General features: G+C 36.4%; 1 protein-coding gene across 1 annotated transcript in view; it reads left to right on the top strand.

Annotated features, from left to right (window-relative positions):
• VIK (VH1-interacting kinase) overlaps positions 1 to 20,948 on the top strand; it is a 142,343-nt gene that overhangs the window by 10,685 nt on the left and 110,710 nt on the right. The window contains exon 2 of the mRNA XM_089807724.1: positions 10,634 to 10,708. Coding sequence (XP_089663850.1) covers positions 10,634 to 10,708 — 75 coding nt within the window. The remainder of the gene's footprint in view (positions 1 to 10,633; positions 10,709 to 20,948) is intronic.

The following is a 20,948-nucleotide window of genomic DNA, read 5'->3' as shown; positions in this document are numbered from 1 at the left end:
CTTGTTACTAATAAATGTTTGAATGCTCAACTTATCTTTATCTGATGCACGTCTTGACATCTTGTGGAGAGGGGAAACATTGTCAGGGGCTTAACCACCCAACCTCAGACTTTAACTTATCCCCACACAATCTCTAATGAGAAAGACCCTCCTTAACTGGAATAGACATGGAACATCTTGTTAGCCACTAAGCATCTTGGTATCTAATCACACCACTCTACTTGACAACAGGGGAACAATAAACATGATCACACATGAGCTATTAAATGATTCCTTTTTAAAATGATATACATTGTTATGTCATATCTGATTCTGTTTCATGTTATTGCAGATTCCTTTCTCTCACCTCTTCATCCTTTTTCTTGGCTATACAGCCGGGTGAGTCTAGGTGTTTGAATCTTAGAGCAACCAACTCTTTCTATTGATCTTCAATTGATATAAGAATTTTACATGTTTCCAGCTTATCACATTCTGTGAATTCTGATAAGTGTAATAGAGTTGCAGAATAAATATCATTTGATTCTGACCTTCAACGACATAATAAAGATATGATATCATGTCATGGATACTTGGCTTTTATTCATCATAAACAACTCTATCTTAGAGATGGTCTAACTGATGATATTTAAACAAAATGATTTGCATCATGATACAAGACTGTATCTTATTGCTGTAGTAAATTGGATTGCAGTGATATGTGATAATAAAACATTATTGTAATGCTTGGAATATGATCACCACATAACCTGGTAAAAAAAACTGGAATAGAATGGTGTTTTGTTGGACGCTATCAATCAGCCCCACCCCGCAGAGGTATCCGAAGTAATTGGAAGATGTGTGCTAGAAGAAGAAGTCGGATGCAATAAAAAGAAATTGGAAAGTAACATGAATCTTGGTTAAACACTATCAACCGACACCTTCACGGAAAGAACTCCGAATGCAATCTAAGTGTGATTCCAATCACATATTCAGCAAGAGTATAGACGAAATGATAATCATTGTGGTAGAAAATATGCAGGAAAAGAACGAAGGGAAATCTGCAGAATGATATCTCGTGAGGAATGAGACTCTATGGTCTCTCACGACTTCCATAATATAAAGAGATAAAATGTCTCTTTGGCTTCCAAGAAGCCATAACATAAAAGAAGTGTCTTGGCTCTTGGACGCCAAATAAGTATGCCAAGTGTTCAATTGGTTTTGAATAAAGAATTGAATAAATAAGAAAAAGAATTTGAAAGGTTACAAGTCCAAAGAATAATATAAACATATTTATTTACTTGCACGTAAATATATTTTATTAAGATGGTACATATTAAATGTTTATCCAAGGTCATACCTTTTAAATATGTATATCTAAATACATGTTTCATCTTGGAAGATTTATTTTATCTTCTTGTACATGCATTTAAATGTATCTATTAAATAGATAAAAAATCTTGTATAAAAATAATATAATGATGTCACTTTTAATTTATATCTATGTGTACGTACATAAATATGTATATAATGATGTGGTGGAAAAGTCAACCAAAAGCCATTAAAGGTATGTACTTTAATTAAGTTAGAATCATTAATGTTTTTAATGTTTATCTAATAGCTCATGCGTGTCTAATGTGTGTATCCTGTTATGTAATCGCTAGGTCCTCGACCATGGTGATTCATGATTCATACCCATTTGCCTAGTAATGGTGATGCTCCTGTGCCCAATTCTTTTCTGACAATGCTTCCACCTCTTCGACATGCTCCCTACAAGGAAATTCTTTGTAGTTAAATCATATTATCATAACAAGTTATCAATCATATATAATCAAAACAACTAACTGTCTTTTCAAATGTACGAATCCGTGATAAATAATCAACTAGCATGTTATCTTCACTTGAAATTATAATGACTAATCATCTTACCATTTCGCAGGATTATAACAAATTTAACTGTCAGCTGACTTCATGTGAACCTCAACGGCTATATGAACATTTTAAATTGGGTCAAAAATTAGGATGTAACAGGCATGCAAACTCTACTTTTGCGACGTATTATTAGATGTCATAGGCTTACCCCTCATAGTATTATATTAGCTGAGTTTGGTGCTTATCCCTTCAGACTTGCAGTCATATTCAACTTGATTTGGTTCCTTCATCGCCTCCGTGGTTTTGTGTATTCGATTGGTGATCGATATAGATACTCCTACTTGGCCTACTGCTCCTCTGTTATGACTGTGAGCTCTGATACTAACACTAGAGCTTGCTGCTAGTATGCTCAGGCAATCTCTCTGTTGAGCTTGATTGGGATATATATTGACCGCCTCCCTCCATATCAATTCTCACTGGATGCCCCTGTTCACCTCCTCCCCTCTCGTCAGGAGTTGAATGGGCATGTCAGATTTGATATCTACAGATAGTACATTACCACTACCTGGAGTAATCCTCTTGGAGGTTTACGTTTGAGGAAAGCCTTCCATGCTGAGCACTTTTCGGAGATCCGTGATGGGGTTGTTCATCCTAGCTACCTCTCTCGATGTTGGTGTCATGCCCTACGTATCTCTCTGAGCTCATTCAAAGTTGGTTCTTGCCATCTTCGGGTCTAGACCGATCATCATATGGATAGAGAAGATTGGATTTGTCAGCTGTGTACTTTAGCGGAGGTCAAGACAGAGACTCATTTTATTTTCCGTTGCCCTATCTTTTATGAGATCAGAGGAAGATTTCATTGCCTATCCGGAGATTGCTTCTATCTTTCAGCATTCTTCATTTACATTGATCAACGATGTCTCGCACTTTAACTCCAGGAAGCCACCCTACTCCGTGATAGTACTTTGTAGTCTCTACTTCCTCACTATCATACCTCTGATCAGCTCATTAATGCCTTTTTCTCACCCTTGTCTCTGTCACAGGGTGTGAAAAGGCTGTCCATTACTATCGTTATTAGTCACTCCAGGTTTGTGAGACTCCACAGTAGTTTTTCCCGACAGTGACACTCCTCCAGTAGCTCTCAAAGAGAGCTTAGGGCTCAAGTTCACTTGCAGTTATATCCTTTTGTGACCGATTTCTTTATGCCAATGAAGGACCCCTAGTCCTTGCCTTGGCACTTCTCTTCTCTTCTTGTTTCTTGCTTGTTTTTCTCGGACACCGTTTGGTGCTCCTGCTTCTGTCAGCTATCTTGTTGTAAGTTCTTAGTCCCACAGACCCTTTTGTGGTCTTTTGTTGGACATTAATAATATTATCTTATCTTATCTTATCTAAATTTTGTATACGCCTTACCAAAAAATCCCTCCTTGTGATTTTTACTTAATTCATCACCAAATCTGACCGAAAACATCTCAAAATTCATGCTTCTCAATCTTAGATTTTCGCTATAAATGCCTCTTGCCTTCACCTTGCTTTTGTGTTTATTTTGTCTTTCTTTCCAAGTGAATGCCTCCATCCAACTTTACACAGCACTCAATGACAGAGACCTGAAATCAGACTTTTAATGGAAAAGTTGATCCTTTTGCAAACTTGGGGATTGAGTTGCACCAAACAAGGGGAATTTAAGTTTGCTTGGACTCTTTTTAGGTTTAAGCTGAAATGGGGAGTGAGCTGGACATGCTTGTCCATAAGCAGCTTGGATTCCACACTCACCTTGGACTGCCCTGTCCAATGGTAGTGCTGATTCCACCCTACTCATGGACAGACTCTCAAGGCTTTATCACATTTTAATAGTGATTTTCCCTTTATCAATTTTGTATTTGCCTTACCAAAAAATCCCTGCTTGCGATTTTTACTTCATTCATCACCAAATCTGACCAAAAACATCTCAAAATTTCATGCTTCTCAATCTTAGATTTTCGCTATAGATGCCTCTTGCCTTCACCTTATTTTTGTGTTTATTTTGTCTTTCTTTCCAAGTGAATGCCTCCATCCTACTTTCCACACCTCTCAATGACAGAGACTTGAAATCAGACTTTTATATTCCCTCAAGAATTGGATTTGTGCATTGTCAGATTCTCCACTTCCACATCAGATTTTTATTAAGTTTCACTCTTTCCTAAAACTTGACCAAGTGTGGATTTTTGGTCTGACCCTCAAGCAAGCATGATTTACACTCAAAGTTGCTCATTCTCATCTCATTGGCCTGGAGACTCTGAGATGGTGACTAAACAAAGGCTACCTGAAACAATTACTCTTTTGCCAAAGTGAAAATATGGGTCCCCATTTGCAATGGGGCAATGGTATGAAAAGGTCACAGCAGGTTTATGTCCTTCCCATTTGCAAGTTACCTTCTCAAATTCAGATTGCATGAGTGCTTGATTGACCTTTTCTATTTGATATTTCTTGATGGATTGACATTTGAATGCTTGAGTGGTGTTCTCTTTCCAAGAAATGATCTGCCCTTTGTATCTTGTTATTGAAGGAGTCACAACCCTTAAGAAAGAGGGCAATCCTTTAACTTTGATTTTTTTCTTGAGACTTCTGATTTGATTCTAATTGAATGCTTATAGGAATCACAAGTAGTCAAATTGTGATATTGCTACCAGGATTCAACTTTGTAGCTTTTTGTGTCAAACTCATTGACCCATGTTTCATGAGTAGTGATTCACATGAACCCATTTGATGAGAATGAATGGATCATTTATTACTCATTGCATTTGGGTGATGCTCAATGAGAATGAGTGCTAGGTGTTCCATTCATTATGTTTATGCTTCTAGGTGAGATTGTGTGTGAGTTTATCAATATCAATGTTTCAGATCGTACTCAATGATCCATCATCAGGATGAGAGAGCTAAGAATGTAGAGAAATGATGTGTTGCAGACCCAAGCTTAATAAAAAGAAAAGAGAGGGGGGCAAGGATAAGCAACACACAAATCAAGAGAAGAATTAAAAACAAAAAAATAGGACAAATGAAAAATGAGAAGAAAATAAGAGAAAAGAAAGGTAAAAAGAGAGGACAAAGCAAGTAGTCCTAAAACTATAAAATGAATAAAAATCACTATACATCAAACTTGAAGCAAAGTACATATTTATGTCCAAACATGTATATCCAAGATTTTGTGTGTGTGTGTGTAATTAATACAAAATGTCCAAGGGGTTTAGCTTAGTTGGTTGAAGCAATGAGTTCTCATTGTGGACACCCTTGTTCAAATCCCAAGAGGGACATCTTTGTGGAATTCTAAGTTGCGACTCTTGGTCTTCTATTGGTTGTATTCGTCTCATTGTAAGAAGTGGATTCTAAGCTGTGACTCTTGGTCTTCCAGTTGTTATTTCTAGTGTGATTGCAAAAGGAGCTTGAATAAGTTGTAATTGTTGCTCTTAAGGGGCACTCGATATGTAAACGATCTTAACATGAAATTAATACAAAATTATCAAAGAATGAAAGAGAATATGTCTAATAGTTAAGTGAAGCGAGCACCATTGAAAATTACGAGAGATTAATAAATAGATATATAGAATAGTGTATGAATTGCTATTATATATCAACATAATATATACATAATTATAAATGCAAATAAAAATTAGAGAACCTAGAAAAATAAACAAAAAATTTCCCTATTTATGCAAATATATAGCTATGTGCTAAATGAGCGATGGGTTCATGTGAACCCCTACTCATGAAACATGGGTCAATGAGTTTGACCCAAAAAACTGCATAGTTGAATCCTGATAGCAATATCACAATCACTGCCAATGGTACTCTTTAATTTAATACTAATTAACTTCCTTTATAGAATTGCTGCCACCTACATATTGATCACATAGGTTATAAGTTTGAGGGCTGTGATCCCTTTAATTGGTGGGGGAATGACTAAGCCTATGTTTATTGAGAGATCCCTTGTGAAGACAGCAAGCTACTGTGTGCCCTGAAGTCTATGTCTTCCTGAAAAACTTAACATAAAAAATATATTATTAATAGACACAGAAGCATAGTTTGTAGACTCGGACTCAAAGAGTTCTCAGCAAGCCCAAAATTTTCAACTCGGAAAAAAATCGGCATATACTCAACAAAAACGTGGGGAAAACTTGGCAACTCAGAAAGTACTACAATTTAAGATCTCTTAAAGAAACATATATTTTTTTGTATAATAGAATTATAAAATGTATTAAATTAGTAAGTGACATTTCAATAGAGAAAATGTATACTTTTATAGCACCAAAATGATGTAAAAAATGCATCTTATCCTATGTTTTCCCTGCATCAACATTTTCACCTACGTTTTTTAACATCTATAAATACGCGAGAGTTAAACTTGAGAGTACTCACCCATCAAAAAAACTTGAGAGTACTTGGAGAGTTTGCAATTGTGCACAAAAGTATCCAATTATGTCATCAAAAGGTAGATTTAGAGAGTCGTCCAACCATAGCAATATCTTTATAATTGGTTGAACCATAGTTGAAAAACTTGGTTTCGGCAATATCTAGGCTAGCTCAAAAAATTTGAAAAACTTGGAATTGCCAAAAACTCGGCAAAATAATTAGCAATAAATCAGCACTTTTATCGAACATTGAAAATATGTAATTTTTATAGATATTTATTAATAAATAATTATGAAGACTATAAATAAATATACTTGTTCTCTATAATGAATTTATAATTGATAAACACTATAAACTTATAAATTTTGTTAATAAACAATACATATGCATATTAACATTAAGAATAAATATATAGTATTATGATTTATTAGATATATAGTTATTAATTTATACTAATTTATAACTCTCTATGATGAATTTATTAATATACAATATTATTCTACTTTAGTATTAATATATAGTATTATAAATCTATATTATATAGTATTATAAATTTTCAAAACCAGTTCAAATAATTTAAAATTTGTATATTATAAACTTATCTATAAAAATATATATAGTGATGTTGATGTGTATATAGGAGTGTAATAATGGTGTGCATATGAGGAGATTTGACTACCATGTGTTGACTTTCCAAGGCATTCATTGGGGATAAAATTTGGCATACTTCCGACAAAATTTACATTAAATTTCTAAAAATGTTTTCTATAACCTGTTGAAGAGCAAAGCCATTATGTATCCTACAATCAGCACTCCATGTGATGGCATCTTTGAGGCATATTGTCAAAATAGTTCCTGTGTCTAAATCTGTGCTTCTATGTTTTCTCAGCAGCCTGAATCTGTGTGCCTTAATAGTCCTCAGTAATCACACCTTTCCTCAGCAGCCATTGCAGCCCTTTTGTTAGCCGTTGTAGACAAGAAAAATGAAAAAACTCTAAATATGTTTTAGAAAACTTTATTGTTTTTCAAGTTGACTTAATCAGCGGTTTTTTGACCCAAAAATCGTAAAAACTGTGATTTTTTCATCCTAAATGCGGTGCGATTTTTTCAAAATATTGTCGGCGATTATTATATCGCCTGGCAGTTTTGCTCACAATTTCTCGTGATATCAGCGATATATCTCAGTTTTTTTAAACTATGGGTTGAACCAAGGCATGCTAAAGATGATCAGGAAGGTTATCCAAAACCAAATTATCCTGCCAAAAGTGAAGAAGCTAGATGAATTTGATGACTTCCATGAAATTCATATAGAGTTAAACCAAACTCATCTTTCTACCATGCATTCAATTTGTTATAGTCTCTGATAGTCTCTGCTCTCTAGGGTGACATCTGACAGTTGCATGACAGCTTTAAATAATTTTAATGCACGTGAAGGTCCTAGTTTTTATGGAGAGCAAGATGGACAACTAATTATGACTACACAGTATCCACAAATCATCGGTGTTTATTTTGCAAACAAAGCTAATACTTTTGTTTAACTATTTACAAAAATCTGCTTCTATGGTATTGAATCTCCTTCCTGACTTATGTTCTTAGATTAGCACTGACTGAATGTACGTCTCAGCTCTTTAACTGTTAAAAAATTGCAATTTGTTGCTACCATCTTTGCAGAACAAGATAGTTTATTAATCTATGATTCTATAGATAAAGATAAGTTTGTGTAGGGTGAAATTCGTAACTTAAGATTTTAAATGTTTTGTACTTATGGCGTATAAAATCTAATATTTTGTAAATGTTATCATGCAAGCATTCTAGAAGTTTTGGTGTCTACTGGAGATTCTTTCCTTTTTTCTTGGTATGTTGAGAGTATGTGATGGATCAAGACTGACAATAGAATATTTTACCTTTTCTCTTTTCTGGAAACAGAGACAGAGAAATACTCTATTTTCAGGCGTCCTACCGGTTTTTGTACTTGTAGTAGGATATGAGAGGATTACCTGGTATGTTTTTAGGCACTACCTGGTGTGTTTTTAGGCTTTCATGATCAGAGATGCATACCTCTTTACCTCTGGGAAAAAGTCACTTTCAGATGTCAAGATTTATGGGGAATCCTGAGAATCAACAGATTATACCTCTTCTCAGTCAATTTTAGTAGGTGGAGATTTTAAAATGTCCTGATGTTACATTAGTAGGAGCAGGAGCTTGCTGATGTGTAATGCTGGCTTTGTCTGTGAGATTCATGGTAAGTCTACGTAAGGCTGTATCAAACAGGTTGCATATGAAATCACAATATTTTCTACTGTCTATCCACACATAAGGCATAAATGTAAGAGGACTCAACTGCAAAGTACATGCACAAGAGGAAGACCACAGTTTTTTTGATTCTAAATTCCAACAAGAGCCATGAGTTAGTTCAACTGAGCTATCCATGAACTAACAGGCCTTGAGTTAGCTGAAGAAGTTCAACTGAGTTATCCATGAACTAACAGGCCTTGAGTTAGCTTATCCAACAGCCCATGTCTTACCTGAATTTTATCCATCCAGTGGTCCATGAACTAAGTCAACTGAGACTTGTAGTTCAAGGATTTTAAAGTGCAATTATGATAGTTGAATTCATTATAAGCATTTAGCTGCAGTTTTCATTGGTCATCATTAAACACATTTCAGTACATACAGCAGTTCATTGTCAACTTACCTTTCGACCAAGAGAATTTCACACAGTGCAGCAGTATTAGTCAATACTGCAGTTTTTTGAGGTAAAACCATTATTCTGGTTAGTGCAGTTATAAATGAGGTCAGATGGAGGTCAATTGTTCAGTTAAAAGTCAATTGTGCTAAGGATATAGTCGATTCTAGAAATCTATTCTAACCTTGGATGGTTTAGTGGTCAAAAGAGAGAAATTGTGTTAATTAAGATTTCATGTGGCATCAGTGGGCCCAGTCACATAAATATCATGGTCAACTTAGCAATCAATGTTAGTAATGAAATCAAATTGTGTATATGAGGTTGTTGATGAATAACTTTCGATCAGATAAACTGGATGATATAACTTGATTTGCCATATATATATGCATACATGTACTTCTAATTATTCTTTTGTTCATCTTGAAATCTCACACACACACACACCACACATACACACACATATTGCAGATCATCATATAACACCCTCATATCTGTCATCTTATTTCAAGTATATCGACAAGCTGTTGTTTCTCCTTTCATGTTCATCTTATTGAGTGTTCAGGTAATGATCACATGATTGGATTCTATGTAAGCATTTCACAGATTTGATTATAGCTACCATCTTGTAGATCAGCGACCTTTATATGAGTTTACTTGGACAAATCATTAACAATCCTGATTGGTAATATTTGTGTTTGCTATCCTAATCGATGATTATGAGTGGTTATATATTGAGTGGACATGTCTCCTCCTTGAGGAGACACGTCCACTCAACACATGCCACCTTTTCAACTCATATTAATATCCAATGTTGATCAGGTAAAGAGGACATAGAAACAACAAATGTTCTGCCCTTCCAGAGTTCGACAATCAGATTTATTTGTTCAGTATTTTTAAATATTGAATCATATTTGCTTTGTATTAACAGATATCAAGACCTCTTGATTTTGATCATAATCTGCAATAAAGAAACAAAATCAATAAGCTTAGAATTCTGACATACGAAAGGTATATAATGGATCACTCTGAAATAAATTTTAATTTGCATTTACGGGGCTCATTAGACTTTCCTATTTCCCTTTTGTTATCTCAGTGTCTCTTATCTCAGGCTTTTTGTATGTTGATAAATGGGCTGTCGCTTGTCCCTTTCTGAAGGGAAAGGTTACTGGAGCTGTGAAAGGTTATTAAATAATTTAAAGCTTTTGTATGCAACTAATAAGGTTTTTACTCTAATTGTATTGGACTAGGACATTGTACATTCTAGTTACAGTATAACTAGGTTACATATGCTATTAGTAGATTCTAACTGACAAAATTCTTATTATTATTCGTATTTCTTTTGGATTTAAAATGTGCTACCCAAAATAAAATGTAACTCTGAACATATAACAAACTACTATCATATTCATTCTATGAAACTCATGAAAATAATTTTAGAAATTCGGAAATTTGAACTTAACAGCGCCTTTTATGATTTTGTCCAATTTCGGTACAGGAAAACAAAAACAATAACTGAAATTTTAATGTTTGAAAGTAAATCTTTGTTGACTGAACTTGGAAAAGCAACTTGTGAATACATTTACACTAAATTTTTACATTATATGTTTGCATTTGATATTTCACTTGAAATTTTTGGTTATCAAGCTGGTCTGGCTTTGAACTTATTTTCTGATAACTTGTAATCATTCTAACTAAGTGTTCTTGTCATTCGAGCAGCCACTTGCAGATGCAGAGGGCAACAATCATACTGATACAGTTGAACTTTTGAAATCGCATGGAGGCAAGTCATTGGTAAGCTTCAGTCTGATTTGGAGTCTGTTAGAATGTGACCAAACTTTATATCCTTATTTGTTGCATCCGATTTCCACCGTGTGTTTGTTTGTATATTTGTTTTTTAACATCTGCAGATAACTAGGTTTCATCAATACCTGCATTAGAAGGTGCAATTGCTTAGGAGTAAAGCCTAACAAACTAAATAGAGTTGTTTTAGACCAGCCGGTAAATACTGCTGCAAATTGTAGTATAGCATTGGACATGGTGTAATGGATTTTTATTTATGTACTACCTTATACTTTTTGTGCAAACCAGCTCATACGTGCCTCATCTGACAGATTTACATGCGTAAAAGCATTTTTAGAAAGTGAGAGATATGATATGTGTACAAGAACAATGCACATACAAATTTCAAAGGCTATTAGACCTTCATTTTGTAGGTTCCATCAGTACATGTTCAACCAAACTTCATATCCTTATTTGTTGTATCCCATTTCCACTGTGTGTTTGTTTGTAAAGAAATATTTTCAGATGTAATCAATACTTGCATTTAGAAGATGCAACTGCTTAGGAGTAAAGCCTAACAAACTAAATAGAGTTGTTTAGACCACCCAGTAAATATTGCTGCAATTGTAGTATATCACTGGGCATGGTGTATAGGATCTTCAATAATGTACTAAAATATACACTCTGTGCAAACCAGCATCTTGCATCATCTAACAGAATGTTTGTAAGAAATGAGAGCTACGATATACAGTACAAGAACAATGCACATACAAATTTCCAAGACTATTAGATCTTCATTTTGTAGGTGCCATCATTAGATTTACAATAGTATTGTGACTCAAATATGGCACCTTCATTTTGTAGGCACCATCATTTTGTGTGCTTACCATTGTCAAAGGTAATTTCTGTATTGGCTTCAATCCATTAATTTGGACGAAAGCAATTGTACCTTGCTTTAAGTCAGCATTGGTGTCCCATAAAAAGGCTAATATATATAACTTAATACTTGAAAAGTGTATCTATTATTCCAATCCAGGACATGATGTCTTGGCTAGTTGTTTGGAGCCTCTGCATTGTTTGGAGAAAGGTTCTCCAGTGTCTGTATTAGTACCTTATGTTGTTATTACCTCACGAATCAAGTGATGATAAGGTTTTTCTTCACAAAAATGATTCTCTTTTGCAAAAATAGTTACTTAATTGACTTGCAATGATGAACTTTGTAATTCCTGATTCATCTTGGAGATGAGTTTCTCTAACTCTTTTCGATTATCAAGTTCCTCATTCAAATTTTTATTTTCTTCTTTTTCAAGTTCTTGCAATTCCTCTTTAGCTTGATTATGAACAGTCGTAAAGATTCCATCCTATGTTTTCTCCAGATTCATTTGGCCATATTTCCAGGACTGGGAGCTTCTGCTATGGTTTGTTGCCCTATTGGATGTGTGACATTAAATGAACTAGGTCTGAATCTTGGCGAAGATGATCTTTGTTGTTGCTTCAAAATACAATGTTTCTGTTCTTCTAGATTTGCTAATCTTAATTCATTCTTTCTTCACGTTTCTGGACCTATATTCTTTTTTCTCCTGCATTTTCTCAAGACCACAGATTTCTCCGATAAATTGTCTAGAGACTGTTGACTAGAAGAACCTCCTCTGATCATTCTGCAAAAGGGTAACACTTCTGAATGTAATGTCCCCTTAAAGAGTAGAATTTTACATTAATAATAACTAAAATATAAGATTAAATAATTAAAAAAATATAATATTTATCATAATTATAAATATAGTGATCTAAATAAAAATTATTATTATTATGAAAGAATATAATAATATTAAATTAACAAGAATAAAAAATAAAAAATAAAAAATAAATTATTTCATTATTAGTATGATCTTTTGAGATAACTGGCCAAGGATAAATCATTTCTTATATTAGTCAATATGTGGAGATCATATAGGAATAGATAATGCCTAAATTGATTGGTTTGATAAAAGACAAAGTATAGAGTCCCAAAATCTTTAGAGTCACGATCATTGGGTCCAACGGGCATGCCCATTCGGCATAGACAACCTTTCTCTACTCCGGCAGGGAGGATACAAATGAAGGAGACACACAATCATTTCGGCATCTAATAAAAAAAACTAAAATTAATCCAAGTCAGACAAGCATGGATAAGGAAGCATGCACATCTGGAATCTATGGGGAGTATACGTGAATGCAGATGGAGACCAAGATCACTATCATAGACTTCTGTAAATGTTGCCAGATGCTGCAGTACCAGCATAATTGTGGAGGAGATAATACGAAACATATTCAATAAATAATCTGATTGAAACTTGTGAACAAGGAACTTGTCAGGAAGGACACATTCAGATTTCTTAGTGGCCCACGTCAGCAAAGGAGGTTGTTGGCATTGATCACAGTCTCCAAATACATATAAAAAAGGGAGCAACTTTCGGCAATGAACAATATATTAAAGAGACAATAAATAATGAAACATCAATGATGATCATTATGACTGACAAGGAAAAGTGAACTCATAACCAATCGGGAGGGATACCCCCAGATGTAATAACAGAATCAGAAGGAAGAGTTAATAAGTATTGCGTCTTCAAAATCACCTGATAGTTATCAGGCAGCAAGGGAAACATCGATAGGGTGGGGATATCTGCAGATAAATAGGACCCCATTTAAATGAAAATGACAATAATGAGAGAGAGCTGCATATCATAGGCAATACAAACTAGTCAGCTACAAACCGACAGATTTGGCCCCTTGTAAATTATATATAACAATTATGACAATCAGATATTGAAGGAAATTGTGATGTGAGTGATTGAAATACATTCCTTAGCCTATATCTGATATAGCCAAACAACATCAATTATATAAAAGTAATTAAAGTAATAGTTGTAGAATCAATATTAATCAATGATGAGTTGGAGCATTTATTTAATCAATTCCAGATTTGGCTATAAAAGGCATGTATATAAGGGGTCTGTGCATAGAGAATAGTTGGAGGGTGCCCTTATAAAGAGCAGAACTCTCTTTAAGATTGAGAATGGTTACTGCATCCTTTACGATAACTCCTTGGAATGGAACATTTAAGGTAGAATAGGTCTATTTTGATCTCATGGAAGGTATGATGGATTATAATCAGTTTAATTGATTGTGATAAACTTGTACAATGCACCGATATGGAAAGATTGTATAAATACAAGGAATATGTTGCCGAGGCAATATTATATAAATTCAGATCGTCCATTACTCAAGAGTTAAGACTCATTGTTTGACAGAGAAATTCTAATGATTTCAACTTGAGATAAATGGTATGCATATTAGATAAATGATTATTTCAGAGGAATAAAGCATCAAAATTTATTGAGGCTTATGATTATAGAGACCAATTTGGTCTTGGTAGAGGGCATCCATTAGTAGATGTCGAGTTCTCATCGGAGAATACATTCCTTAGCCTATATCTGATATAGCCATCACCAACATCAATTATATAAAAGTAATTAAAGTAATAGTTGTAGAATCAATATTAATTAATGATGAGTTGGAGCATTTATTTAATCAATTCCAGATTTGGCTATTAAAGGAATGTATATAAGGGGTCTGTGCATGCACAATTTTAGAGAATAGTTGGATGGTGCCCTTATAAAGAGCAGAACTCTTTTTAAGATTGAGAACGGTTACTGCATCCTTACAATAACTCCTTGGAATGGAACATTTAAGGTACAAAATAAATAATAGGTGTATTTTGATCTCGTGGAAGGTATGATGGATTATAATCAGTTTAATCGACTGAGGTAAACTTATAGATGCACCAATATGGAAAGATTGTATGCATATTAGATAAATGATTATTTCAGAGGAATAAAGTATTAAAATTAATTGAGGCTTATGATTATAGAGACCAAGTTGATCTTGGTAGAGGGCATCCATTAGCGGATGTCGAGTTCTCATCGGAGAGCTCACAGACTAGAGGGCATTCTTAATCGAATGTCAGGTTCAAATTGGAATCCCAGAGACAGATTTGTATGAAATCTCTTAGAGACCATATATATATGTTGTAGTGGTCATATTACAATAATCGATAAGACGTCTATTATTAGTTAATGGTTATCTTGTAAATATCTTTAGCTTTAGTTTGCTTTCGTTTTTTGCTTTCTCTGGAATAGAATGTTTCTATTCTTTACGATCGTTTCCTAAGGAAACATCGTCTCTTCCTTTTGTATAAATTGACCTTTCGGTCTCTGTTATTAATAAGCAAGTATTTACCAATTACCTTGTAATATGGTATCAGAGCTAAATACTTAAATTTTTTCGGAAAAATTTATAATTTCTTCTTGAAATTATTTGTTTAAATTTTTCCAAAATTATTTCAGCTAATTTCTCCAAAACCCACCTAGGGTTTTTCTGCTTGGAGAAATTCCCGAATTACGGGTCTGCAAATCGCGTGGAAATCGTGGCCATTTTTTGGAGACTCGCGTTTTTGGGGTGAAAATCTGCATGTTTCTGTATCAAATCTTCATGCTCTTAGCCGTCTCAGTCTGTCATCGTGCTTTGGGAAGCAGATTCGACCATTTTTAATCAAGAAATCTGAAGTTTTTTCAAGTTTTTTTCAGCTAGGGCCGCTTTTTTTCGAAACCCTAATTTTTGGGGTCGAAAAAAGATTTTGTTTTCAGATTCTTGGTGGGTTTTTCGAGAGCTCAACTGGGTTGTCCGTTTTTTTTGGGTGCCTTGATTTTTGTGCCTCGATTTTCGAGCCAGCAGATTCAGAAAATAATAGCAAATTCCTTCTGGGTTTTTCGAGCTCTCTTCTGGGTCGTTCTCTGATTCTTCTGGGTCTTCCGTATTTTTGCCTCGAAGAAAGTGCCTTCACAGATTTTCACAGATTTTCATTGAAAAACGTGCCATGGCATCTCTGACAAATATTCTGCTCGAGCATAATTCCAAATTCAATGGTCACAATTATGGAACCTGGAAGCAACGCATCATTGCAATCTTCGAATATCGATACACTGATCAACTTGTTTTGGGTGTTACGCAGCGTCCGACTTCTCCGGGTCCTGATCAAGATACATGGGATCTGAATAATCGAGAGGCAGTAATGCTTCTCAAACTATTCGTAGCTGATGACCAGCTTTCTCAGATTCCATCCGGCAAGACAGCGGCCGAAATCTGGACACATTTAAAAGGTCTTCATGAGACTTCCGACAAGAGCAGAGCCTTCTTTCTGAAAAACACTGTTTTCTATTGTCATGGATGAGCGCACCTCGCACCAGGCACACCTGAATCGGATTCAGGAAATCCGTGATCAGTTACTTGCCATCGGTCACAAGATGGAGGAAGAGGATATTGTGGTAATCACTCTTCGGAGTTTACCAAATTCCTATGAGCATTTTATCGAGACTCTCAACATCACATCTACTGGTGTTGATCTAAAGTTCACTGATCTCTGCACCTTGCTACTTCAGCAAGATCGGTGGAAACAACAGTTCGGTAGCAGCTCCAGTTCCACCTCCACTAAGCAAGCCTTTGTTGCGAAATCCTTTCAGAAGGATAAGGGCAAGTTTCAGCAACCATCTCAGCAGAAGTCTTCTGCTCCAGCATCCGATGATACCAAAAAGAAGAACATTCAATGCAACTATTGCCACAAGTATGGTCACATGAAGGTTGCATGTCGGAAACGCTTAGCTGCCCAATCTAAGCAATCAGGTTCGCAACTCAAAGCGAACAGTGCAGAGCACACTGAGCAGGCGGAATCTGCCTTTTACGCCTTCATGGCTAAAAGACCCGCAGATCATGTACAGTCATCTGCCTGGTACATTGATTCAGGTGCCTCTCGACATTTCACTCATCGTAGAGACTGGTTTACTGACTACCAGCCTTATTCAGATTCTGTTATCTTTGGTGGTGGAGAAGAGTACACGGTTGTTGGTAAAGGCAACATTCAAATTCAGTCTGTTGGGAGGAAGCTCATATTCCTTGATGTGTACTACGTTCCAGGGATGGAACTAAATCTACTCTCGGTCAGTCAGTTGCTGCGACATTCTCCACACTTGGCAGTCACCTTCAGTTCACATCAGTGCACCATCACTGATCGGGCGACTAAGTCTACTATTGCAGTTGGTCTTGAGGATCATGGTCTTTTCAGACTTACTGATTCTGGTGATTCTCAGGACTTAGCTATGGCTGCTCGGCGATCTTCCATCAGCACACTTTGGCATCAGCGATATGGGCACTTAAATGTGCATTATTTCTCACAACTTGCTCGGGATGAGCTTGTTCTTGGTTTGCCAGAGATTCAAACCCAACACCTTGGAGTTTGTGACGCATGTCAGGCTGGGAAGCAACATCGCACACCTTTCCCCAGTGGCGATTCTTGGCGAGCTTCTCAAGTACTTCAGCTTGTTCATGCTGATATCTGCGGCCCTATGGCCACTCCTTCTGTTCTTGGGTACAGGTATTTTCTGTTGTTTGTAGATGATTTCAGTAGAAAAATGTGGGTGTATTTCCTTAAAAAGAAATCCGATGCATTTATTGTATTTCAGAAGTTTAAACCCTTAGTTGAAAAAGAGTCTAGGAAATCTATTATTACTCTTAGATCAGACAATGGGGGGGAATTTTGTTCTAATGTTTTCTCCAGCTTCTTAGATACACATGGCATCCAACGCCAGTTCACCACACCCCACACGCCACAACAAAACAGTGTAGTTGAACGTCGGAACAGGACAATCACCGAGATGGCTCGTTCCATGCTCGAACATAGACATGTTCTGAAGCGTTTTTGGGCAGAAGCAGTTAACACTGCAGTTTATCTATTGAACCGGTCACCCACAGTGGCGGTCAAAGGTAAAACTCCGGAAGAGGCCTGGTCAGGTCGCAAGCCCAGAATCAGTCACCTGAAGGTTTTTGGCTCTCTTGCTTTTGTTTGGATCCTTGATGCTTCACGCACCAAGTTGGATGCCAAGAGTCAGAAACTGATGCTTGCTGGATATAGCAGTCTTCACAAAGCCTACCGCCTTATTGATGTTGAGACATCTCGTCTCATATACAGCCGCGATGTAGTCTTTGATGAGCAGCAAGGACCATTCATGCCTGTTTCTCCTGTTCCTGATCCAGCAGACTAGCCTATGCAGGTTCATGATTTGGGAGTTCGGCTTCCATTAGGTCCACCTGATGGGAGGGCTCCAGTAGCTCCTACAGCTTCAGTCCTGCTAGTGATACCTGTACAGCCACCTCCGGCTTCTCCTGCAGGATCACCTCGTTTTGAAGATGCTTCACCTGAGTTTGATCCAGATTCTTCTGATCAGGATCCTGTTGATCAAGCATCTCCTAGTACTACTGATGGTCATTCTCCTCTCCGGCCTAAGTGGGCTAAGACACTTGCTGATCTTCATGATGATGAGCTCATTGATGGGAGAACTACTCGGAAAAAGAGCAAAACTATAGATTCTGTTAACTTTGCTCTTATGGCCAACATTCACAGTGTGTTTGAACCTCAAACATATTCCGAGGCTAAAGGAATTCCAGAGTGGGAACAGGCCATGCAATCTGAACACCAGAGCCTGCTGAAGAACAACACTTGGGTCCTTTCTGATCTTCCCCCAGGGAAGAAACCCATTAGCTGCAAATGGGTCTACAAAATCAAATACAAATCAGATGGTACTTTGGATAAGTACAAAGCTCATTTAGTGGCAAAGGGCTTTTCTCAGCGTCAGGGCATTGATTATGAGGAGACCTTTGCTCCTACTGCAAAGATGAGCACCATCAGATTAGTCCTAGCCATGGCAGCACAGTTTGGCTGGAAGGTCCATCAGATGGACGTAAAGAGTTCTTTCCTGAATGGTGATCTCCATGAAGAGGTCTACATGACACAGCCTCCTGGTTTCAAGGTTGCTGGTAAAGACCATCAGGTTCTCAGATTGGTAAAAACTCTCTATGGTTTGAAGCAGGCCCCTCGGGCATGGTACATCAAGATTGATACGTACCTCAGTGATCAAGGCTTCAAGAGGAGTTCTTCAGACTCAAATCTGTACATCAAGACTATTGACAGTGACATCATCCTTCTGGTTATCTATGTGGATGATCTGATCATCACTGGCAGTTCGGCATCTTTTATTCAGGGAATCAAACAACACTTATGCCAGTCTTTTGATATGACTGACCTTGGGCTCATGCATTATTGCTTAGGTGTTGAAGTTTGGCAACAATCTTCTGGTATATTCATCTCTCAGTCCAAATATGCTAGAGCCTTGTTAGACAAATTCTGAATGCAGGATTGTAAACCTGCATCTACACCTATGGAGAAAGGTCTCAAGTTATCAGCCAAGTCTGATTCTCCTTCCGTTGATGATACTACGTATAGGCAACTAGTAGGCAACCTCATCTACCTATCTGCTACTAGGCCTGATATCAGCTTCGCAGTCAGCTATATTTCACGCTTTATGACAGCTTCTAAGGCTGATCATTGGATGGCAGCAAAGCGTGTGCTTCGTTATGTGAAGGGCACTTCTGATTATGGACTTCTGTATTCTCGGAGTTCTAATCCTAAACTCAGTGGGTTCACAGATTCAGATTGGGCAGGCTCTGTTGATGATAAAAAGTCAACATCTGGATATGTGTTCAGTTTGGGATCCGGTGCAGTCACATGGACCAGCAAGAAGCAGCAGGCAGTTTCTCTCTCTTCTACAGAGGCTGAATATAGAGGGACTGTTAAGGCAGGATGTGAAGCTGTTTGGCTTCGTCGGATGCTTGGGGATATGCAAATGTCACCAGCAGGACCGACTACTCTGTTTGTTGATAACGAAGGCGTTATCAAGTTAGCACGGAATCCAGTCTTCCATGAACGAACCAAGCATGTGGATGTTCATTGTCATTACATACGACAGCTGGTTGAAGACGGGACTATAGATCTGCAGTATGTTCCTACCTCAGATCAGACTGCAGACATTCTCACCAAGCCTCTTGGTCCTGATAAGTTTGTCAAATTCAGAGGACAGCTTGGTGTGTTAGATAGATTAACCATTAAGGGAGGGTATTACAATAATAGATAAGACGTCTATTATTAGTTAATGGTTATCTTGTAAATATCTTTAGCTTTAGTTTGCTTTCGTTTTTTGCTTTCTCTAGAATAGAATGTTTCTATTCTTTACGATCGTTTCCTAAGGAAACATCGTCTCTTCCTTTTGTATAAATTGACCTTTCGGTCTCTGTTATTAATAAGCAAGTATTTACCAATTACCTTGTAATAGGTCAAACATATGCATATGTTAGAGATAAGAGACTTGGTTAGAGGTGGGATGTCTACCAAGTAGTGTTATAAAATGTATAAGTAAGAGATCCCAAGAGGCCTTAGGAAGACCCACTTCATATGATGATTGCCTAGTTGAGAAGTAATTCTCACTAGAGGGTTAGGTGATTGAGGAGAGTTTCTTCCGAGGGATTAGGAAGGGTTGAAAATGGTAGTATTTAGATTAATGCTTAATTAGTTCAATATTTCTAACATGTTTTATATACATTTTCCTATATTGTACTAACGATATGTTGCAGGTTCCAGTATTCATTTCTTAATCCTGAAGAGGGGACATCACATTGAATCATTAGAGTCAAATTTAGAATGTGGTTGTTGCTGTTCTACTGTGTCTTCAAAGTGTTCAGACTTCAATTCTCCATCATCTGTTTCTGTGAGAACAATGTCCTCTGGATCTGATGGATATTTATTAATATAGAGAAAATCTTGTGGATTATCCAATTTCGCTTCCTTAACCATATGTGTTACCTTTATTTTTTGCTTTATGTTTGTCTGGGCACTTGTTTGCAAAATGGTCATGCTTACATATGTAACAAGTGGTTCCCATCTTGATTTTCCTTTGAATTTATATCTCTTATGAAAATATCCTTCCTGTTTGAAAATTTTCCCTTTCCGTGAGCACACTTAGTGCACTCTTTATATCTTTGCTTGTGTTTGTGAAAATCTTTGCCAAATCCAAAATTTGGAGTAATAGTTTTACACACAGTAGGGGAGATCAAAGGTTTAACCTTTTTCAATTCCTTTCATCGGCTAACATCATTAAAAACTTGTTCATTAATCTCAGTAAGAAAATTTATCAATTGAGGAATTTCCTTTAATGTCTAAAATATTTTAATCTGTCACTAAAATATATAGTGATTTATTAATAGAACGTATATAATACAAAATGTGTGTAGGAAAAAGAAACGTTAAATAGAAAATAAAAGTTGATAT

This window comes from Cupressus sempervirens, chromosome 10, assembly GCF_028749045.1.
Source record: "Cupressus sempervirens isolate cs-2001-9-10 chromosome 10, ASM2874904v1, whole genome shotgun sequence".
NCBI lineage: Eukaryota > Viridiplantae > Streptophyta > Pinopsida > Cupressales > Cupressaceae > Cupressus > Cupressus sempervirens.
Note: the sequence above shows the minus strand (reverse complement) of the source record. Positions and strands in the feature narration are given on the sequence as shown.